Genomic DNA, 24944 nt, shown 5'->3' with positions numbered 1-24944 from the left:
TTCAAAGTCTGCTGTTAAGCTGTTAAGCGGTTCAGATTTCAGAAGCGTTCCTTTAAGCAAGAATTTTCCATTACTATTGTCCAATTTGGTGGCCCATTGTCATTAAGGCATGCAAGACTCGATTTAATCTTTAAAATCTGATATGCCCTCGCATATGGTGGTCACCTGTGCTTGGGTCCTTTTAAGACCAATGCCGCCAAGACCTTCTCCGACCATTGCTTTAAAAAGAAAATTTAGCGGTCATCCAGCAACCGCCCGGGAGAAGAAAGTGGTGTCAGGTGATATCCATGAGTTTTATCAACCATGCAGTGACACGATTATCATTACTGATTCTGGAGCTGTTGACCCTGTGATTATAAATGCAACTATGGGTATTGTTGCCCCTTAGATGGATGGCTCTCATTTAATTGTTAATGCTTCAATATCTGATTCTCAGATGGTCTCTGCAACTGAGCATGAAGATCGCTGCTTAACCCCTTTGGTCGAGATTATCACACTACCTTCACAATTTAGTGCGACTGTCCCTGAACACAACGCTGCTTCACAATGTCCCAGTAAGGACGCGGGTGATCGAAGCACGTTGCTGCAGGGTGGTAACATGAATTGTAATCCACCCATTGTTCCTTGTATTACAACTGACACAAGGTCATCTTCGCATACTCCAAATATTGCTCTCCTGTCCTCGATTTCTAAAGATGTTGATGGTGTTGATAATAGTCTCTATCAGTCACCTAGCCTATTTGGACAGCCTGCGCATATTTCCGCTGATTTATTGGCTTATTTAATTCAGCCACAACCTCGAAGACCTTCCCTACCTGTTAACTCTCCGGCATTTGCGGCCTCATTTGCAAAAATCGATACGTCTTTGATACCAATAATGTTAAATGCCATTAATATGTCTATCAGTTCCATGTTGAAATTGTTTGAAGCATTGGAGGCGAAAAATGTTAATCAATCTAAGCAAGTAGATTTTTTGGTGGCAAGAATGAATGAATGGGGAAATATCATTACAGCGAGCCCTCAGACATACGGCTTGTTCTTCGCGGTGCCAACGCAGTTGCTATAAGGTAAATGGCTCGCCCATAGTAACTCATAGCAAGCTTTTGGCACAATCTTCAAATAAGAGTGTACTGCCATCCTTCACAGAGATCATTCGCCCCATTGAAAGGCGTGAGGAAGTTCCCTCTTTAGCCTCTATTCCAATGACAATCCTCTATTAGAGAGTGACCCCTAAGGGCACCTGTTTACAACATATTTGATGCATGCGCTAAAGTGGACAAAGTAAAGGCAAATTCCACGCCGAAAAAGTCCAAAAATCAAACGGGCCACACTTCTCATAACACTTCCAATGTTAAGCAATTTGTGAGGCGGATACAACTCTCTAAAGCTCCCTGCCACCAAGCAGGCCATGCCATTCGCTGAAAATATAAGAATATTGCAAAACAGAAGAGAACTGACGCTAATGAGAGTGCCATACTGAACAAGGAGTACAAGCCCCTCAATGATCTCCTTGAGGTGATTAATGAACTGCCTCAAGTTCCTAAACCAGTGGAGTCTTTGATAAGTCCCCCACCCCCACCTAGGGCAATACAGTATCACACTCCTTGCACAACATTAAAGCAGAAATCGGAGGAAACTTCCTCCAATAAAAACTCATTTAATCCTGAGCCGAGGATGGATCCCTTGCCCTCTTCAAGTACAGAGTCTTTTCCACCTAAACTCTCACAAACTGACACCATATTACTTGATGTCCGAGCGGAGATCCCAAGATCAATATAAGAATATCTTAAGCTCAAGTCTTCAACTCTGGTTGAACACCACACGTTGCAGCAACTCACGTTAGCTCCTGAATCTTCACACAGACCCATTTACCTTTTGCAAGTGAAAAGAGCTCACCTGCTGTCAGACCCATCATCCAACATAACTCAACAATCACTCAGCATGCTAACAATTTAACAAACTTGAATAAATCCAAACATGCTTTATCTTTCAACAAGTACCATCGATTTATACTGAAATGCCGCCCAGCTCCTTTCCCTCTATATGACTTATCAAGATCGAGTGTGTTGGCAAGTCTGAGTGATGTTAACAGTCTTCAGGATATTACATCGCCCGATATTACACAGGTTGAATTTTTAGATGATGAAGATTGGTCAGTAGTTAGAATTTGGGTGCCCTCCAGTGTTCTACGAAATGTATTGTGGCAAGCCAGGATGGAACTCTTTGCAATGGATTTTCTTCTGGCTGTAGATACCACATCTCAAATTGAGTCTAATGGTTGGGACATCGATAATGTTAAACGGCCTGCTCCTCTAGTGAGAAAGCCGAAATTATACCAATCAGAACATTATGACCTGTCGCACCATTTGAACCACATCAACATGCAAATGGTCAATTTTGAGTCTCACAGTCGGAATATAAACCAATAACCACCATTGGAATATAAAACTAAAATGTATTCCCTAGCAAGCTGGAAAACCCGTGGATTTTCGCACTTGCTGACAGATAATGTTGCCACTATTCTGTCTTATAATATAGTGGCCCTACAAGAAACTTGGCTGCTCAAGCTACCTTTATGGAATGGCTTTGATTTGGTCCTGAACCCTGCCAGAGGGGGTCCCCTTGGCTGTCCTTCATCAGGTCTCTTAGTAGCTGTAAAGTGTGGTGAAGGGCTTAGGTTGAGTTCATGGGCTGTACCAAACCATTATTTACAACTGGTTAAAATACAATATGATGTGTGCGCAATTGCACTCATTAATGCTTACTGCAATCCAGTAGCATTGGCTGATGACATTTTTTTTAATGATCTCGAAGCATTGCTCACTATCGTTGTACAGGCCCCTGAAATTACCAATACATTCATAGCTGGCGATCTCAATTTACAATATCTACCAGGCTCTAAAAGTGAGAATACTCAGGCTTCTCTGAAGTGGAAGAGCCTGATGGAAAATCGCAATCTGATAATGCTCAATGGCACTGTAGAGGGTGACATTCCACGCAAAAACACATGGCAGAGGGGTAACAATAAATCAACTATTGATTATGTGTACACTGACATGCACACATTTTCTCAAATCTCTAGATTTGAAATAATTGATCAAGTGCAGAGTGACCATGAGTTGTTGTTGGTTACTTGGAACCCTAACTCTCTTATTTCATCAACCAAATGTAACAAACTTGAATTATGGTTAACAGTTAATAATAAGAGAACCAGATTTTGTTGGGCTGACTATTCTTTAGCTGCACTGAAAGCATATTATAGGGACTGTTCCTTCACCTGGGTGGCATTATTAACCATATACTTTGGCCTTACAAGTATATAAAACTTACTGTGGCACACGTACACATGAACATTTTGCCCCTAAACATAATTTTAATCTCGAACTTCAACAGCTAGGTTTAACAAACAAAAGCGACAAGCTTCTCATTTACCCCTGCCTCTAAGGACTATGATAATTAGATCTCTCAAGTGCAAATATAGAAACTGGGTTAAATCTCACAGGGCATATCTCTATCAATGTGATGGAGAGACCATGCTACAAGCCATTGTCTCAAAAAACCTCGCAACCCATGATAAACAACTGCCGGTGCAGATTAATGGTGTTCTGGAAGGAGCGTGGATTGAACATTACGCCTTGCTGTATGCCTTACTGAATCAACCCTATCAAGGCAACCCTGTGCCAGCTGTACATTTTCATCAAATGGAAATACTTGAGGAAGATATCCTTTATTTTATCCAAAAATCAAGTACATCTAGGGCCCCTGGTCCTGACGAGCTTAACAATTATATGTTTAAACAGAACCCTCAATTATGGGCAAACATTCTGTTTCATATTTTTGCCCTAATTCTTCAAACTAACACAATCCCTGATTCCTGGTGTCGTTCTAGCATCGTCCCGATATTCAAGAAGGGCGATCGGTCTAACACATCTAACTATAGGCCGATCGCCCTACTGGACGCCCCAGGGAAACTTTTTGCACGCTTTATTTTGAGGAATTTCAACAGGTGGACCAAGGAGCATCTCAAACAGGATCCCTGTCAAACAGGGTTCATCACAGGTTTAGGAGCCTCAATTAATCTTCTCACCATCACTGCTATTATTAACCATCATCAAGTCATTAAACAGCCTCTTTACATTGTCTTCATCGACTTATGAGCTGCCTTCAACTCGGTATCTCATGAAATCTTAGTACAGACGCTCAAGAAAGAGGGTTGCCCATTATATATTGTAGTCCTAATAAATGCACCACAAACGAATACTAGTATTCATGTTAGGCTGACCATCGAAGGTAATCTATCTGAATCTATCAAAATCTACAGAGGTTTAAAGCAGGGTTGTGTCTTGGCCTCGGCTGTATTTAACTTTATTTTAGCAGACATTGCGCATGCCTTTGACAAAGTTTTGGGAGATCCTCCCAAATTGGCATACAAAGATATCCCAGCCTTGCTCTATGCTGATGATATGATTTTAATTTCAAAAACTCCATGTAGCCTACAAAATCTTTTGGATGCTTTATCCACTTATGCTCAAGATAACTTATTGACCATCAACCTTGGGAAAACTAAAGTTATGACAGTTCATCCTAATGCCAAAACCACCACGAAATTTCACGAATGGACAGTACAAGGGCAACCTCTTGAGAGAGTCCTCCAATATATATACTTGGGGATTAGCCTTTCTACAGTCAAATCCCAAGCACACTGGTCGAAATTAAATGATAAACTGGGCCACATGATATCCCAGTCATCTATCATTCAAGCAAGGTTTGGAAAGTTTTCTATATGCCCCCTGCTGACTTACTTCTGCCAAAAGGTCACCCCTAGCTTACTCTATGGCTCAGAGACACAAGAACTAATGTCTGAACCATCATGGAGTAAATTAGAGAGTGTTTACTTGAAGCGTTGTCTTGATTTACCGAATTGCATCCCAATTCCCTGGATTAGACACAAATTGGGTCTAATTTCTTTATACACATAACATCTTTGGGAAATTGTTAGCCTATTCCAAAAATGTATTATAACAACTGATACTACCATGCTAATAGGAAACGTGTCCGATTATAATTTTTCTGGCAATGACCCATATATTCATAAATGGCGTCAAATAGCAGTAGATGCATTAGCTGATGCCGATGTCACCCTTGAAACACTTCTCGAAAATCCTGTTAGAGCCAAAACAAAAATGTTTACGTGTGACTGGCTTAGAAACAGAGAACGGTGTTTATAGTTTGAGGACTTTAAGCGTCATTTTCAATCCTATAAAAAGTATAATAACACTGATCCGTACTTAATCAAGTCACCATCTGTAACCCACAGATCAGAATTCTTACGCCTTAGATTCAACCTGCGGCTTACAAGGGAAATAATGGCAAAGCGCAAGTTAATTTCTCCTCAAATAAACTTCTGTAGATTTTTCAAAAGAAAAATCAACCTGAAACTCTGTCATCTCTTCACTGAATGTGAACATCTTGGAGATAAACTGGCTTTATATTTAAAACCATGCTTGATGAACTACAGACAAATGACCCCAGATATCTTGTGACAGTTAATATTTGATGGTATAAATACTTCATTAAGAATTAACTCAATTAGATTTCTGAAAGAGTTGAAATTACATGATGATCTACTGGTCGTCGATGATTAACTTTTATACTGTTTCTTCTCCTTTCAGCAATGATGGCTTGTACAAGAATTTGAGTAGTCTTATCAATTTAAATTTTAAAGTGAGAATAACTATTGATGAGTTGTAACTAATTGTGTAATTTATACTTTTCTTTTACTTAATGATTTTTAATGTGCTTTTTTATTTATTTGGTTTTTGTATTGAATTCCTGATTTATTTTTCATGCTGTTGTAAATCATCTTTTTTTTTTAAAACCTTGTATTTATTAGTTTTATATCAATATTACATAAAGAAGATAACATTGAAACTTATAACTTTCCCTTCCCCCCTACCCCCTCCCTCCCCTCGGGTCGGATGAAGTCATTTTGTCCCGGGTTCCTGATTATGCGTTGAATATGTCTGAGATTTTTATGTTATGGGGGCACCATTGCTCCATAAAGTCTGACTGGAGGTATTGCAGGGTCCCTTCCCATTCTTTTACAAATTGGTCTCCTGTTCCTTGAAGTTTGTGAGTAATTTATTTTCTCCATTGTTATATGGGCCCATATTTTCTGAAGCCAGGTGTAGGTCAGTGGGGTATTTTTGTTTTTCCAGTTCTGTGCAATGGTGGTCCATGCTGCTATAAGTAGTCCCATGAAAGTTCTCCATTGCGTTTTGCTGTATTGCCTCGCTGTATCGTCTCTAATTCCACAGAGCCACACTTCATCCCCCATCAACCCCACATCCGGGAATATTTTGCCCATCTCTTTTTTCACTTCTTCCCAAAAGGGTCTAATGCTTTTACAGTCCCACCATATGTGTCTCCATGTTCCCGCTTCGTCACATCCTCTCCAGCAGTGATTGGGTGTGTTTGGGTACATTGAATGGAGCCTCTCTGGAGTGTAGTGCCACTGTGTCATAACTTTGACCCACATCTCTCTAGTTTGTGCCGATCGGGTCATTCTGGGGATCTGCTTCCATAGGTCTTCCCATTGTTTATCCGTTGGCTCCTCCCTCAATGTTCTGCCCCATTTTGTTCTGTATGACCATTTAATGCTTTCCCCTTGTGAGTTTATGTATTTGTATAGAGTTGATACCCACTTTTTTTCCCCCGTGTTGGATGTGATGTATGTTTCGAACCCTGTAAGGTCCCTGGTTGCTGCCTCGGTGATTATCGGAGAGTTTAGCCAGTGCTTTAGCTGTTCATACCTATATCTATCGCTTTTGGGGATTCTCCTACCTGCCAAGCACGACTCTAGGGAGATGACTTCCTTGTCCTCAAACATCTCGCCTATTTTAGTAATGCCCACCTTCTCCCAACTGTCATAAGCCCCTTGCTCCATCCCCGGTGGAAATAGTGGATTTCTACAGATGGGTGTAAATGGTCCCATCGCCGTGGTCATTATGCCTTTTCTTGTTTGGCTATCCCATGCTTCCAGCGTTGTTTTCATGATTTCGCTTAATCTTAAATTCTCGTGCCTGTGCTGCCTCTGTTTCCAGAGGAGTTCTACCAGTGGGGTCCTGGCTACTGCTCTGTCTTGTTTGGCCCATATCTGTTGAGGATTCTCCCCCACCCACTCCCTCAGGACTTTAAGCTGTGCTGCCTGGTAATATTTTCTAAAATGGGGGAGCGCCATTCCTCCTTCTCTGGTTGGGGCCGTGAGGACCAACCTTGCTATTCTCGGCGTTTTTCCTTTCCATATAAAGGACGATACCAATTTTGTTAAGGTTTTGAAGAACGTGTCTGGGACTCCCACCAGGAGAGCCTGAAAATAATATAGTACCTTTGGGAGGATGGTCATCTTGACTGATTGTATTCTGCCCCACCAGGATATCTGTAGTGGATTCCATCTATTTAATTCCTTTCGGATTTTTGTAATTAGCGACGGGTAGTTTTCCCCATAGAATTGTTCTATTTTTGGATGTACAATTATTCCCAGGTATTTTATACCTTCCTGTACTAGCTTGAGGTCCAGTATTTTTGCTTCCCTTTCTATGTTCGTTCTATCCCCTGCCAGGATGAGGATCTCTGATTTCTTTCTATTTATTTTTAGCCCTGAGATGGTCCCATAATTTTCTAATTCTCTAACTGTGGCTGATAATGTGGATTCCGGGTCCTCTAAGGTTATTAGCATATCGTCTGCATACGCAATTACTTTGTGTTGCTGACCTGCCATTTCTATCCCTTTGATGTGAGTTGACTCCCGTATTTTAATTAGGAGGGGTTCTAGGAAAAGAGCATATAATAGTGGTGGTAGGGGGCAACCCTGTTTCGTTCCTCTCGTTATCGTCACCTTGCCAGTAAGCTCGTCATTAATGACTATTCTGCTAGATGGGGAGTTGTAGTTTGCTCTGATGCTCGCGATAAATTGTTCCCCAAACCCCATGGATTCCAGGACCCTAAACAGTATTGACCACTCCACTCTATCAAAAGCCTTCTCGGCGTCTACTGATAGTAGTATCGCTGGGGTGTGGGATATCCCTATTTTTTCGACCAGATGGGCTAGCCTCCTAGTATTATCGTGGGTTTGCCTGCCGAGAATGAAGCCTGATTGATCCCCGCTTATCAGTTTTGGGAGGAGCGGGGATAATCTAGTTGCCAGGATTTTCGTATATATTTTTGCATCTAGATTGATTAGGGAGATTGGTCTGTATGTTGCGGGGTTTATTGGATCTTTGCCTGGTTTGTGAAACACCAGCACCTTCGCTTCATTCATTGTGGGGGTCACGTTACCGGTGTCCTTGAATGAGTTCAGGAGTTTTGTTAGGATCTGAGTCAATATGTTTACATATTTTTTATAAAATGGGGCCGTAAACCCATCTGGGCCTGGAGCTTTGTCCCTTGGGAGTCCTTTTATGGCTTTATTGACTTCCTCTTCACTGATAGGGGTCTCTAGTGACTGTTTGTCTTCTTCTGAGATTTTCGGGATCTTTAGGGCCTTTAAGTATGAAGCTTGGGCGTTTATATTGGGGTGTTCTGTGGAGTAGAGCGTTTGATAATATTGCCTCAGTGTCTCCCCCATGTCATGCGTAGAAGTTTGAATGACCCCTTTCGCATCGCATATGGCCTTAATCGTTGTTTCTTTTTGTTTCGCTCTTAATTGTCGTGCTAGGAGTCTGTCCGCTTTGTTCGCTCTTATATAGTATCTCTGTTTCAGATAGAGTAGGTTCCTTTCTGCGCCCTTCGTGCGTAACATCTCTAGCTGGCCTTGTGTATGTTTTAATGATTTTTTTAATGTCTTTGTGGGTTTTATCGTCAATTTCTCTTGGATCTCCTCGATTGTTTTTTCCAGGTCTTTTTCCCACATATGTCTTTGTTTATCTCTTGTGATTTTCATCACTATCATTTGTCCCCTCAAAACTGCTTTGAACGCATCCCAAACTGCGCTCATTGCAACCTCCCCTGTATCATTTTGTGTGAAGTATTCCTCTATCATTTCCCTTATGGCCTCCCCTGTATCTGGGTCTTGGATCAACTCCTGCGGTAGCTTCCATCTCCATAGCCCGCTCTTCCTCCCTGGGAGAGTCACGTCCAACCATAGAGGGGCATGGTCCGAGAGGGCTATTGTACCCTTATCTATCCCTTGTATCTTTCCCAGTAACCCCACCGACACCCAGAGATAGTCGATCCTGGACATAGAATTGTGAACATGTGAGAAATATGTGTATCCCCTCTGTTCACCCTTCAGTTCCCTCCATGCATCATTCAGAGCCATTTGGTCCATTTGTTGTTTCAGACGTTTTGATGGCGCCCCCTCTCCATGTATGTTTCCTGTGCTCCTATCTAGATGTGGGTTCCACGCCAAGTTAAAATCCCTCCCCAATATCACTTCTCCTCTAGCGAAATCTTCCAGTTTCGATAATGCGTCTCTGAGAAAGCCATCCTGTCCCTGATTGGGTGCATATATTGAGGCAAGTGTTATGCGATATCCTTCGATTTCCACGTTGGCGAAGGCATATCTCCCTTCCTTATCTATTATGGTGTCTAGTGGTTTTATGTGTTTTCCTTCTTTTATCGCTATCAGGACTCCTGCTTTTTTTCTCCGTTGTCGTTGCCTGTGCCCATATTTTGTATCCTTTTATCCGCATTTTTTGCTTATCCTTAGTTTTGATATGGGTTTCTTGGAGGAGTAGTATATCCGCCTTCCCCATTTTGAACTGTTTCTCCAGTTTCGCTCTTTTTGTTGGGTTATTCATGCCCCTAATATTGTAGGTCAAACAGCGTATCATCCCCATTCTATTTTGTCTGTATGTTGTTGCATTCGGTCCCCTTCTATTCTCGATTCAACTCTTTGATTCTTCCGATCCCTTCCCTTCCCTTGAACTTCCCTTCCCCCCCAACTTTGAACGTTAAAACAACCAAACTGTCCCCCGAGTAGGGCGAGGGTTCCTATTGACACTAGGGCGTTGCGCCCTTCGCTCCCTGCCCTCCATACCCTCGGGGGGTATGTTATGGGGATTCCTAAACCCCATTGAGCCATTTGTCTTTAGCGAGTTCCAGATCGTTGGGTCTCGACCAGACCGCCGTCCTTGAATTGTCCGTTCGGCTCCGTTCCCATGCTCCCCCCCCCGACTGGGTCTCAGTAGCAGCGTTTCCATATCTGTTCCCCAAGTATATGTTTTTCTTGTGTTCTTCATGGTACCTTTCTCCGGGTGTCCCTCTCTGCGTTTGCCTTCTTCTGTTTGGTGTATTCCCAGCCCATAGGTCTTTTCGTTCGCTCTCTCTTGTTTGTGGCCTCCCCCTGTTCCATCTCTTCATCTTGTAGTCCCATTGTACTGAGGCCTTCTTCCAGTGTGGTCACTCTTTTCTGTTTTCCTTCCCATGTGAACAATAACCCAAATGGGAAGGTCCATTTGTAGCGGATTTGTTTTTCTATTAGCACTTTCACCAGTGGGGCCATTGCTCTCCTTTTTTGGAGGGTTATTAGTGCCAAGTCTTGATACAATTGGATGTCTTGCCCATTCATTTTTATATGCTCCAATTCCCTGGCTCTCCTAAGAATCTGTTCTTTCTGCGGGTAGGAGGATAGAGCCACCAGGACATCTCGAGGTCTTTCCCCTGGGGCCGCCGCTCTTTTCGGTCCCACCCTATGGATTCTGTCGATTCCTATATCTTCAATGTCTTGTGTTCCCAGAATGTCTCTGAACACTTCTCCCACTGCTTTCTTCAGGTCTTTGTCTAGCACTGATTCCGCCATGTTCTTGATTCGGATATTGGAGCGTCTAGAGCAGTTCTCCAAATCCTCACATTGTAGTTCCAAGTTGTGAGTGAGTGTTACCAGGTGTTCTTGCGTTTCGCTTGTTTGTCTTGTGTCTTCTTCCAGGCTTTGCACCATTTTTTCCATTATATCTGTTCTTTCTTCTAGGTTGTTTATATCAGTTCTCATGCCTTGAACCGCTTGTTTCATTTCGTTCTTCATGGATGTAAATTGGTCCTGGACTGTAGACATGAATTTTTCCTGCAGGTCCATGAACCAGGTTTGCATGTCCTCCCTGGTCAGTGGTTGCTGTTGCTGGGATAGTGGTTCTGCCTCCCCCGTGGAGTCTCCCTGGTTTCTCCCTCTCGGTTGTGGTGTCCCCTCTGTTGACCACATTTGTAGGATATCGGCCCCTTGTTTCGCCGTTTGGGGGGTCTGCTGGATGGGGTTCCCCTTTCCTTTTGCTCTAGACATGGTCGGTCACTCCGGCGGACAGTCTATGGGGCTCCTGCGCCCTCTTGTAGCCCTCCGGTGGGGCCTCCTCGCTTGCTTGACCTCCGAGAGGTTCTTATCTGTTGGGGGTTCTGCAGTAGTGTGTTCCTCCTTCCTGGGTTTCCCCCCTCTCCTCACCCCTGTCTTGTGGGCCTTGAATCCTGCCTGCGTGGGTGGGGGGGAACTTGTGTTGTGATTCCTTGTGTCTCCGGGGGGGATCTAGCTGGTGCCGGAGGGAGAGGTATGTCTTTTTTTTCCTTTTGTCCTCTTGTTGTCTTGGGTCCCCCCCGGGGTGTGTATGCGCGGGCGGGCGCCTCGTTTCTGGTCCCCCCCCCCCGGGCCGGCTCACCTTTTGCGCTTCGTTCTCCTTGTGTGCTCTGCGCAGGGCGGCCCCCGCTGCTCCTCTCCTGCGGTCCGCCCTGCTCGCGCTGTTTTCTCCCGGCGCCGCCGCGGCTCGGCTGCACGCTGCTCCTCCCTCGCTTCGGGGGCGGTGTGGGGTGACGTGGGGGCGGTTCTGTCCTCCGGGTCCGCTGTGTCCCCAATCTCGCTCTCTCGCAGCCGGTGCTTCCCGGACTCCCGATGCCGCGCTGGATGGGCCCCTACGACGTCTGAGAGTCTTCTCTGGCGCCGATGGGGGAGGGGCAGCCAACCTCGCTCTTTCGATTTACGGCGGCGCTCGCTTCGCTGCAGCGCCTGCTTCCCCGCTGGGGGGGGATGTATGGGGGGGGCAGCTTTGTGGTCGGGGGGGGGCGGAAGACGGTCCGTCGCGGCTTCGGTCGTGCTATTTTTGGCGGCCCGGGCGGAGCGCGGTTTAGCTGCGACTCATCACCCCGGCGGTCATCTTGGACCTCCGTAAATCATCTTTTTAACAGTGTAAGACTTAAAAAATTTTTTTTTTTTAAAGTTGATTAATTTCACCTAAATAAAAAAAGGGGTTCTTGTTATTTACTTTGGGTATATTTTGCAGTGTTCCTACCTAGTTTTGACTGCATAGGGACCTGGGGCACATGGGGATAAGATAATTTGTGCACGATTATAAATTCTGGTGAAGTTTGGGTCTATCTATTCCAAATGCTTCAACTTACCCAGTAGACCACATTTCCTATCTTATCCTGCAATATCAAATAAATACACGCTCAAAATATTTGGTATTGGAACAACTTTTTTCTGAAATGTTTTCTACTGTCATGATTGTTGTGCTATTATAGATATAGTCATGTTTCCTGAAATCTTCTCTGTGTTGCTTGTAATTGTGCTGTTGGCTTTGACTTGAAGCAAACTTAGATGTTCAGTCTGAACGTTTTCTCTTACCCGATCTGTCCTGTATCACCTCAGTCCCTTGCCTTTGTTTTATTGTTAAACAGCTTCTTTGCCGAACTGTCACTCGTCACACAGAACCGTGAACCCACCAGTGGTGCATTTGCTTCAGTGATCTGTATCTCCACCTTCTTTGTTTCTTCTTGTGTGCCTCACTAGCTTGTTAAAGCAAAGATTGAGGGGATGGCCCTGCCAAGCTCTGTACCTATTCCAGCACCAGCACCACAGCCAGGTCCTTCTGGTGGAACTCCTCAGGTCAGCCTTCGATTAACCAGTAGCAGGACCAGCTTTTTGGAAGATATGGATTTAGCTGAACAACGGTTGCTTCTTGACAGCAGCACAGAATCCATCACCAAGTCAGTGTTTATTCTTTTTTTGTTTCTTTTGTTTCACATCACGATTATTTTATTTTGTTTTATTGTCAATCATTTTAAATATAAGTATAGGAAATGCATGTTGTGAGCAGTCTGAAATGAACCTTTTACGTGAACTATGACTTTTCATACAGAACAGAGAAATGTTAAATATTGACCAGAATACAGAGGACGTGCTGGGTAAGCTTAAGAAAACATCCACCAAGCTTTCCAGAGGTTCCTTCAATGCATACCATCTACTTTTAAGCTGAATATTAAGCTTATTTGTTTGTTCTTCAAATCAGTATATTAGTTAACAGATTGAAAAGACTTGTCCAATTTTTCCCACGTGTGCGCACACACAAAAAGATGCACACCAATAGATGGTATATTGTGGAAGTGGTGAAGCCTTTCCTCCTAAGCAAATTCTTCTCATTTGTAATTTGTTATAAATTGTGGGGTCTAGAATAGATGGTTGCTATTTCATTTGCTATTTGTGCCAAACAGGGTAACAGCGCCACCCTCCGCTACACTAAAGGATTGACATTCTGACAAAACGTGAGCCGCCTGGTAATGCCCAGGGCAGTCAGGGCTTTGTGGGATACAGGAAACATTTGTTGGAGGACATGCTCTTCCTCCACCCAGCCACTGATGACATACATGACCCATTAATGTGTCCTTATATAAAATGTGTCCTTGTATAAAAATAAGTCTTGTTAAAGAGGTAATCAGAAACGTGTCATCGAGAACTTTGTTTAGTTAAAGGAGGTTTGAGTTAAATTTATAGATTGACATTTTCAAATGTATGCTCACCCAAAAAACGTAAGGTCACGTACGTTATATACTTAACATATCTCTATCTAAAAGTAAAAAAATTGAGATCAGCTAAGTTTGCTGCTTTTAAGTTTTTTTTTGTACCCGCTACCTTCTTCTCACCCACCTGTCTTTCTCTCTGTTATTCCTGTTTCTATGTTCTTTTTTACTAAGTCACTCTTTTTCTGAGTAGGTAATAGGGGGGGGGCATGCTATTGCCACCAAGACACTTTCTGTTGCCATCTTAGTAGCCTTTTTGGTTATATTTACATTTTCATCATATCTCTAAAACGAGGCAAACTCTTTCCCTCTGGTGTACCACTCTGAACCATCCCTCTGGGCTTATTTTCTACGCTACTAAAGTTTTTGGTTATTTAAACATTTGTTTTTTCCAAATTTAAATATTCGGGACATCTGTTTTTCAAACTTTAATCTCGAAGCTTGCTGAAATGTACTGAAAAGATGCAGGTGGGGTAACTTTGGACACAAGATGATACATTGTTCCAAGGTAGGATTTATCTTACAGGTTTGGAGGTTAGACTTTGAAATATCCTTGGGGGCACTATACCTGCTTTTATCAGTATTATAAAAAGCACTGGCATGATGCCTTCTGGCAGATTTTGTAAACTTGAATACACCATTGCTCCCTGAGCTAACGCACGAAGAGCAGGGTAAATATGTAAGCACACTAATGGGATTTCTTTGTGTTAAAAAAAAGATACCATTTAATTTATTTTGAGCATCTTTTGGAGCAAATATACGCCCATATTTTATTCAAAAGTGTCTAATCATTTGTTGGTTTCAATATTTATTTATAATTAGATAATCGATTTGATCTCTTCTCTGTTGTTTCAGTACTAGGTTAAAAAAAACATGTTTAATTGCAATCAGTACATCTGCACACTAAATATAAAACAAAATCATTAGGAAACGTACATAAAATATTCAATACATTTCTCACAAATATGCACTATACCTATTTATATCACATCTAGTCCCTATCCACATTAATTTACAACTAAAGTGCCAAGTGCCAATTGAATACTGAGACAATTATCATTCTAACTGAAATGCGACTGGCATATGCAATAAATGACAACAAATTATTCATTTTAACTGGAATGTGACTGGCATATCCAATAAACGACGACAAATGATTCCAATTCCATTGATTTAGGGCCAGTAACGTGACACCTTAGTGTTATCAAACTAGGAAATCGAAATTGCTTGTCATGTCACATTAATAGGTTTTGACGACTAACAGGACTGACTGTTTGACCAGCCTCGTCGTCTTCAGGGCCAACAGATGTTCATAGAGCCAATTTCTACAAAAAAAACTAAGAATATTGACCAAAAATTATTAATCTAATGTTAGGCAGATATTTGCTATTCAAATGATGCCAAATGTAGTACTATCTTGGAGCAGAACGGATTAGTTGGACACGCCACTCCTCAGAAATTCTCATTTATGCACTGAAAGACTATCGGAAGAAACATATAAATATATTTGCTGAGCAACTGTATGCTCACTTCTTAACAGAAAAAAATATGGCTGTGATTTACCTTTCTTATTAGTCACAGCATATATGCAGGATAAGTTAACTTTCACCACTGCGTTTACCGCATGGTAGCCACGCAATTAGCAAAAGGTTTTAGCTTTGGCACTAAAAGAAATATATCCAGAAAGTCATGTAAGTATGCTCCCTTAAAAAATACTATACTCATCTTTATGAATAAATGTAGCCATAATTAACCTTTTTGGTTCTTCACAACACGGGTGTAGGATAAGATAGACTTCATCAAGATGTAAAAATCAAACAGTTTAACACGCTCGATGTCCTGGCAGCTTTTGAACACTTTTTTTGAAAACTTATCAGATTTTCAATATTTTAATTTCGGTTTTCAAATGTTCAAGTGGTTTGTTCTTTAAAAAAAACTGCAAATTCTTGTAATGTAATGTGTCATTTGTATAGCGCCTTTCACCATTGGTATGGTCACAAAGCACGCTGTAGGTTGAATGGCCGTGGAGGGGGCTGAAGTCCAGCATTGGGAAATTCGAGGAGGTGCTAGTATGTGTGCATTTTAGCCACTACTCGAATTTGAAGGGGTGGCAGAGTCCCATCTAGCCACCCATGTCTAGCAGGCATGTGGATGGGTGGTGAGAGGAAATACTGAGGGGTTATGCGAGAGCGGGATAGTCATTATGTGTGTATCTACCTATCAAATTTTTGTTGTAAACGTAGCTGCATTCTTATGGCAGAGGTGTTGTGCAAGGTGTCTTAGTGTAGTATATGATAGCCGAAGGCACGGCCGCCAACCATCATGCACCTGCTAAGTTCCATAAGCATGGAGAGTGATCGGTTCAATACATTGGCTATGGTCTAGCGATTGCCTAGAATTCATACATTTGCCACGTTCCATGAAGCCTAGATTCAAATTAATGGCTATATTCTACGTGCATCCAACTACAAAACAATTGCTACATTCACTTAGGTTGAATGCAGTGGCTTCACTCTGCATTCACCAAGATTCAATACATTGGAAACATTCTGCATTCGCTTAAATTCCATAAACTGGCCACAATTCTACACTCGTCTAGATTTAATAGACTGACTCTATTCTACGTTCACCTGGTTTCAATACATTGGCGACATTGTGCAATTATATGGATTGCATACAAAGGCTACATTCAACAAATACACTGGCTGCATTTCACATTCACCTATATTCAATACAATGGCTTCCTTCTACAGTCAGCTAGATTCAGTTCAAAGGCTCTGTACTATACTCACCTAGATTTAATGCAATAGCTACATTCACCAGGAATTAATACAATGGCTACATTCTACAGTCACTTAGATTCAGTACAAAGCTACATTCACCTAGATTCCATGCAATATCTACGTTCTACATTCCATAGATTCAATCGAATTGCCTACATTCTATCATTCAGCTAGTTCTAATGCATTGACTACACTTTAGCATTCACCTAGCTAATACTTGGGCTACCTTCTAAAAGTCTACCTAATACCATTCCCTAAAGTGAAAATGTGGCTAGACATAAACATTCACCCATGAATGATGCAGCGGCTGGCTAGATACTAGGACGACGCTTGGAAGAAGCTGAAAGCTGCTTTCTTGAACTCATCTAGGAGTGTTGAGTCGGCTATATTTAGGAAATCATCCTAGTTAAAAACAAGGGCTATGCTAGCAATGCAGTTAAGAATAAGCACAGGGCTAATGAATGAAACAAAGGCTAGAGATCATAGTAAAGAGTCATGGGTGCAGATACCACAGGCTATGAGAGTTAAGGACGTCGACTCTTACCTGCCTGTTGGCAGTGTCTGGTTTAGTGGCCTGCTAAGATGCTCCCTTGTGCGAAAAGAGCGAAGTGGGGATAGGAATAGGAAGCCAGTGGAGCACCCTGAGGGTCGGGAGATGTGTTCGCTAGGTGAGAGGGCAAGTAGCAGTATTTCTGCAGAGATTTTGGATCAGTTAGAGCTTTCTGAGCTGAAAGGTAGGGCACCCAGATAGCGTGAGTTGGCATAGTGTAGGCCGGAGAGGATAATAGCCAAAATTGCTGAGATTCAGTGAGGGTAGGCGAGATAAGGGAAGATTTGTCTGAGAATGCGGAGGTGAAAATGGCATGATTGCAGACAGCATTGATGTGGTGTGTGTGTCCGGTACGACCTCAAGGTGCAATCCCAGTTTCTTTACTGAGGGGGAAGCTGTGGGAGGGGGGCTAGTGAGGGTGGCCTATGCGTGGGTTGGGGGCAGGGTGCTGTCTTGCTGCAAATCCTGATTTCAGTTTCAACAGGATTGAGGAGTTGGTGGTTGGCTGTCATCCTGAGGTCGATTTCTGTGAGGCAGGAGGCGAAGTCTGCAGTGGGGAGAGGCCAGAGATTGGGGAATCTTGAAAATGATTTGTCTCTTCAGTGTAATTGTAGCAGGTAAAATCATGAGAGCGGATGATGGTGGAGTGGGGGCTTAGGTAGAGGTTGAAGAGGAGAAGGGAAAGGGAGGCCCATTGTGGGACACCTCGGGGTGGGTGGGGGCAGGGAGAGAGGAAGATGATTTGTGAGCAGTTGGTGAGGAAAGATTAGATTCATTTTAGCAGAGTTCCTGATGCCTAGGGAGTGTAGTCGGTCTGTGAGAGGGGTGTGGTCGATAGTGTCAAATGCTGCTAAGAGGTCAAGGAGGATGAGTGCAGCACAGCCTTCTGAGTCTGCTGTTCTTTTCATGTCATCCAGAATGGAGACTAAGGAAGTTTCGGTTCCATGGAGGGGTCCGAAACTGGACTGGGCAGGATCGAGTAGGCCATTGGATTCTTTGAATCAGCAGAGCTGGGAGTATGCTGTGCGATCTAGGAGTTTGGCAATGAAGCAGCGGTTTGAGATTGGGTGGTAGTTTGAAGGAATCAGGGGGTCCAGGGAGGGCTTTTTAAGTAAGGGTTTGACGTGAGAGGTTTTGAAGGCAGATGGGGGAAAATGCCGTATGCTAGTGAATGATTAATTATTGACCTAGCAGCTTTGCCTGAGCAAATTGAGAGAATGTACTTGAGGGGTGGGGGGAGTTGGCAGGGATCTCCATGTGATCCTTTGGGGGCGGCTACTGGACAGTAGCTTCAGAAATTTGGGATGGGCGATGGAGGTAAACAATATTTTATTTGTAAGTGACCCTCGTGATAGCAGGCCTTGAATTTTGGGCCCAGGGTAAGTGGCAAGGGTTGCCAACTTGACAAAAACAGGCAATTTCTTAAGTTAAAGTCATGATTTTATTTTAAAACTTTTGATACCACCGCCATTAAAGACACTACTACTTGCACAGATTTGGTTGCCATCTCCATCAGTCACATAGTCTTGATGTTGAACTTGCTGGTAGTGATGACCAGCTATCATCAGCTACTGTCGCCAACAGTCCTTTTGCATCACCCTTGTTCACCAGAATTGGATCTTTCATAGATTCACATGCTTTATGAATATTCCATGTCAGGCTGGGAATCCACAGTAACACAGCAGTTTATTTTATAAGAATAAAACCGCAGTCACTTTAGTGCTATAGCAGTCATTTTTAGGTTGTATTGCTCACAGCCAATGGAAAGGGCTCCAATAGCTCCACTCCTGGAGGCCGTCTTCAGATTTCTTTACTCCATGTTGTGTTGGGAGTCCTCAAAAATCTATTTCTATAATTCTTTGACATTTGTCTATTTTTCTACATGTCGTTAGTTTACACGTCGATTTCCTGATTACTTGATTCCAGTGTTGTCTATGGTTGCTCCGGTTCCCGTGGCATTCGTCCCATCGGAGCATATTCACAACTTCTATTGTCCTGTGCCAAATTCGGTATTTATTCGGATTTCATTTTCAATGTCGAGTTCATAATAGTATCTGAACAGATAACAGGTCATGGTTAATTTGTCTGTCTGTGTTCTTGTTCTCATCCAGTGATGGCAGTGATGGGAGTAACCTTGTGTCTTCAATACCACCTATAGTAAAACTTCTGTATGGAATTACCTGTGATGGTAGTTTTACCATTGGCAGTTTGTTGTGAAAGAACATTTTAAGTTTCAATTTCCTGATAAACTTGAAAAGATGTATCTGCGTTTCTATGTAATCTATCGGTCCAGAGAGGGCAAAGAAAAGTCCTTGTTCAAGACTCATAATTCCATATTGTTAAGTTCCCTGTTAAATAAGTACTACGTTATTTTGGGGGCCCTTGGACAGGTTATCTGTTGATTCCTGTGGTCCGCCCTTGTTCCGATTCTTCTTATTTGCTTATTAAAGACATCACCAGAAGCTTGACCATCTGCTTGTTCAGCCAGGGGTGCCATTTGTGAAGGGTGTCTGACTTCCAGAGTCTGGGAAACTGAGGCGAAGGGCATCTGCTTGGTGCAAATTACTGGCCATCATCCGGCTCCAGGTAGGTTTCAAATGATGCTTTCACTTGATGTCAGTAGATTATTGGGGCCCCTCATCACTGGAGAAACACCTTAGATGGCATGACACCTTATATTGCTGTGATTTATGATGGCCGGAAATGTACCACCTGCGACGTGGGGCAGTGGAAGAGCAAGCAAGCAGTGCTGGGATAGGTGCTGCGTAGCAGAGCTGTAGACATGACTAGGTCTTTTTCTTTGAAGCACATTGACATTGGATTGTGATGTTTTAAAGGATGAATGCTCACCTCCTTTGCTTGTACTCTTTATTCAGTTTCTATAAAGCGGTTATTACAGGTGATGAATGATTTCGCAGAATTAAGTGTAAGGTGCACAGCACCCGCAGGAAGCACTGCTGTTGCTACTTCGTCTCACTTTCTCCATGTTTGCACGCTGCAATCATTCTCGTACATCCTGGATGCGATGCAGTTTGGGGCATGATTTGGGGCGCAGCTGGTAGAGGGGCGTATGACAGGAGAATCTACAAGAAGGCTAGCTACTTTTGGAAATCCACAGTGCTGCAATTGGATTTGAAACTGGGATCCACTAGAGAATGCCTCCTATGATCTCACATCTGGAAAAATCCACAGGGCTATTCAAATCCGGTAGTTGGGACGATGTGGACAGGATATTTACCCACAAGAACATGTGAATTTCTGATCATAACGCTTGTAAAAACAATCTTTAGGATTGTACTCTGTAAGACGTATTTAACTACAGCCTTTTAGGGGTATCTGGTCTTTCCATCTAATGTTTATCCATCAAAATGTAATCAAGGAAATGCTTTTCCATCGAAAAGCATATTCATTGAATGGATTTCGATGGATTTTAGGCAAGGGTTAGAATTTGGGTTAGGGCAAGGGTAAGGGTTAGCGTTAGGGCAAGGGTTAGAAATAGGTTTAGGGTTAGGGCAAGGGTTAGAAATAGTTTTAGGGCAAGGGTTAGAGTTAGGATAAGGGTTGGAATTAGGGTTAGGTTTCCCTTGGGGTTAGGGGGAGGGATTGGGGGGGACCCACCCCCCTAATAAACAATAAATACCACATGTTACAGGGAGCTGTCCAGTACTGAAATACATTAAAGATTTAAGCACTGGACAAGGGTTACATTTTGAACATGGGGGTTGGTGTGGGGCGTTAGAGGGGGAGGACCCTTGGGGGTTGAGGGAGGGTATGGGGGGACCCCCCCAATAAAAACTAAAAACCGTACGTTACAGGGAGCTGTCCAGTGTTAAAAATATAGATTTTAGCATTGGACATCTCCCTGTAACGTTATGTTCCATTGAATTTCCATGCAAAAAAATGTAAAGTGTTTATGTAACGAAACCCTATTCGATGAAAGGGTTTTGATGCATATGCACTTTGCACTTTATGTATGTGAATTTGATGGAACATTTTTCGATGGAAAAAATGTGATGTTCTCCAGCACGGGGTCTGGCATGGATTCACATGCTCATGAATATTGCCAGTCGTCAGGCTGGGAATCCTCGGTAAAGAAAAATCAGTATCAGTATCAGTTTCGTTTCTGATCTGTCTTTCGTAGTAGTAACCAATCACTGATCTCTGCATCATACTGACCACAGCCAATGACTGCCCTCTCCCTAAGCCCGGCCTCTGGCAGCCATCTTCAGATTTTTACCGCACGTTCAAGTGTTGGGATCCTCGTGCTATTGCTTCGAGCGTTAGTGCTTTTTTCGCGCTTTTTCTTAGGAAAATGTTCACTTTTTCGGTCAAAAGAGCCTCAAGCTCCACCGTTTCTTTATCCGATCAACGGGGACCCGTGTCGGATTCTTCTACGCCCCTCAAGGGTGAAGATTTCGTCGAGCCATGCTTTTGGAGGACTCCAGAAGTTTCTCAGGCCCTTCTCGAGCATGGCCCAGGAGAAGGGATGCTCGACGCCCGGAAAGCTGTTCAGGGTCTGCCCTGGATGCCAGCTTCAGAACGTCTTTAAGGAGGACGAACACTCCCTTTGCCTTTACTGCCTGCATAAAGACAAGACGCACATGGAGAAGGACTGTGCGTTTTGCGGCAATATGTCAGAGCGGACCATGAAGGACCGCCATCAGCGTCTCGCCAACTGGCTGGAAGGAAAGAGCCCGTCAGGCGAGAAGAAGAAGAAGAAGTCCGAGCGGTCTTCTAAGTCCTTTGAGGGCGCCCCGGCGACGGGGGTCCAACAGAAGGCCAAGCACCGCAAGTCCGCTGGCACCAGGAGCGCCGAACGGTCGGGCTCTACGGGCGCCAGGCAGGGCGCATAATCCCCGGCGCCATCAACCACGAGCCAACGCTTTGGCTCGGGTAAGAGGAAGGCCGAGCACCCGGAGAGACCCCGGTCGTGCTCGAAGGCCCCATCGGAGGGGGAGCGAGGTGGTGACCCTCCCCCCAAGGAGAAGGCGGTGAGCGCACCCAAGGTGGTGAAAGCCTTGATCCATCCGGCCAAGGCCTCTATCGAGACAGTCGCGGCGGCCCTGGCTCAGCCTGTGGAGTCCTCTTTCATGCCCATCGACAGGACCCCCGTGAAACCTCTGACGGAGAAGAAAAAGGGGGGGCAGGAGGTCGTCGTGGATTCGGCTTCAACCTCTGAGGAGGAGCTGATCGAAGTCTTAGGCCACGGCGCTGGCGTGGAAGAAGACCATCCTGTCGGGAGGGACCCCGACGTGGGAGACGACGAGAACGTCGAGGGTGCCGACGGAGCTCCTGATCGCCCGTCGGAACCCCCTCAACCAGTGCCGCAAGACAACTCGGTGGCCATTTTGTTGGCTATACAGTCCTTATGCTCGGAGATAAGGACGAGACTGCCGTTACCACCAACGGAGGAACCGCTCCCGACAGGGGACCCGGAGCCAGGCCCTTCTGGGAGCCCTCCTCTTAAGAGAAGAAGGATTCATCCTCCACCTCCTTTTCAACCTTCGTGCCCTGCTCAGCCCTCCTCCCCGTCCACGACACGTGGGGATGATACGGGGACTGACACGGCCGCGACGGGTACTGACGACGAGGTTTACGACGAGGATCTCCCGTCGTCACCTCCCACCCAGACTTCCCCGCCCGACGAGATTGGATCGTTTCACGCCATGATCGCCAGGGCATCCGAGCTTTTCCAGCTCTGCCCGGAAGAGAAGAAGGAAGGTTTCCTTTATCAACGGCGCGAGACCAAGAGGAAGACGGTCCTCGCTGTACCTCTACTGGACGATATCTGGGATGAGGGTCTCGCCCTCCTCAAGAACCCATCCACAACTCCGGCTATAAGGGATTGGTACGAGAAGAAGTACCGGGTCCCGGACGCGGCCCCCTTGTGCCTTCGGGCACAGCCGACCCCGGACTCGGTCGTCTCCGCGGCGGCCAGGAAGAAAGCGGGGGGGGCGCGGCCTCTACGTCAACCGCCCCGCCGGACGGCGAGGGAAAGAAATTGGACACGATGGGACACGCAGGGTCATCTCATCGGCAGCGACGACGATTAAGGCTGCCAACGCCTTGGCTATCGTAGCCCGCTACGACAGGGAGTTGTGGTACAAACTCGCCCCCCTGCTGGACTTCCTACCAGACGACAAGAGGGCGGAGGCCCTAGAGATCTTGCAGGAAGGAGAAGTGGCGTCGGACCACGCCATTACGATAGCGACGGACATGGCGGACACTGGATTTCGCCAGTTGGGCAACGGCGTGTGCCTTAGGCGGCGTGGATGGCTCAAGGCTACTGAATTCCGTCAGGACGTGCAGACCAGAGTCTTGGACATGCCGTTCGATGGGAGCAACCTGTTTGGGAAAACAGTGGACGATTCCCTACAGGCCATCAAGGCGGACACAGAGACTGCCCGGGCTCTTGGTGTTCTGCAGCAACGACGGCCGCCCTTTCGGAGTGGCGGAGGCAAACAGGGTGCCTCCAAAGGTTCCAGCGGCGGATTTTCCACCTATCATCAAGCGGCCCGTTCGTCTTCACAGGAAGCCTACAGGGGACGAGGCAAGTCGGGCGGACCCCGCCGTCGTCGCTAAGGAGAACAAGGCGGCAAAGCCTCGTCGAAGCAGGACTGAACCGGCCGTGGGGTCGGGCCCCCACCGAAGCACCCCGGTGGGAGGCCGGCTGGCGAGCTTCGTCAGCGTGTGGGAGTCCATCTCCACCGACCGTTAGGTGCTGGACGCCCTGGCTCAGGGTCACGCGCTCGAGTTTCTAAAGAGGTGCCCACGCGTCCCCCCTGTGGCCAGGAAGGAACATCACGTCCCTCAACTTCTCCTGGAGGTAAGGGCGATGCTCAGGAAGGGCGCCATCGAGCTCGTCCCAAAGAGGCTTTGGGGCTCCGGAGTTTACTCAAAATACTTCCTCGTGAAGAAGAAGACGGGAGGATGGCATCCCATCCTGGACCTACGACGACTGAACAAATTCATCAAGGCACAGAAGTTCAGGATGGTCACCCTCCAACACGTCCTGGGTCAACTGGAGGAGGGCGATTTCCTGTCGTCGTTGGATTTGGAGGATGCCTACTTCCATATCCCCATCCTAAAGGGACACCGAAAGTTTCTCAGATTCGTGGTCCAAGGGCGTCACTACCAGTTCAGAGCCCTTCCCTTCGGATTGAGTTCGGCACCCAGGGTGTTCACCAAGTGCCTCGCACCGGTGGCGACGCGGCTGCGCCTAGAGGGGATCCACGTCTACCCCTACCTGGACGACTGGCTCATCCGAGCGAAGACGAAGGAGCTCGCCGTGGAGCACACGGCAAGGACCGTCCAACTACTCACGGACCTGGGATTCTCCATAAACTACGCCAAGTCCCACCTGGTGCCCGCGCAAGACGCACTGTTTCTGGGAGCGAAGCTCGACACAGTGTCGCTTCTGGCCTCTCCGTCGGAGGAAAGGACGAGGGCCATCTTGGGCAAGGTGCAGCGAATGCTGGTTGCGGACGCGGCCAGGGTGAGGTCCATCAAGTCCCTCCTCGGAATGATGTCTTCTTGCATTTATCTCATCCGCCTGTGCAGGCTCCGGATGCGCCCGTTGCAGGAGTTCCTGGACGCGCGCTGGATCCAGACGACGGGCAGCTTCGAGGAGAGGATCACACTCGACGAGAGTTTCCGACGAGCGATCCGGTGGTGGGGCACCCGCGCGCATCTGACGGCGGGCATGGACTTCCAGACCCCCGGCCACCAGGAGACAGTGACCACGGATGCCTCCCTGGAAGGGTGGGGAGCGCACACCGAAAATCTGCACGCGAGAGGCCTTTGGCTTCCGACAGAGAAGTCCCTCCATATCAACG

The 24944-nt window shown here is 45.4% G+C and overlaps 1 protein-coding gene across 4 annotated transcripts in view; it reads left to right on the top strand.

Annotated features, from left to right (window-relative positions):
- FAM13A (family with sequence similarity 13 member A) overlaps window positions 1–24944 on the top strand; it is a 2868510-nt gene that overhangs the window by 1234361 nt on the left and 1609205 nt on the right. For all 4 annotated transcript variants that reach the window (XM_069630746.1, XM_069630744.1, XM_069630745.1 and 1 more), the window contains one exon: window positions 12770–12966. In XM_069630746.1, the coding sequence (XP_069486847.1) occupies window positions 12770–12966 (197 nt within the window). The remainder of the gene's footprint in view (window positions 1–12769; window positions 12967–24944) is intronic.

Source organism: Ambystoma mexicanum, chromosome 6q, assembly GCF_040938575.1.
Source record: "Ambystoma mexicanum isolate Mex_15411 chromosome 6q, UKY_AmexF1_1, whole genome shotgun sequence".
In the NCBI taxonomy this organism is placed as follows: domain Eukaryota; kingdom Metazoa; phylum Chordata; class Amphibia; order Caudata; family Ambystomatidae; genus Ambystoma; species Ambystoma mexicanum.
Note: the sequence above shows the minus strand (reverse complement) of the source record. Positions and strands in the feature narration are given on the sequence as shown.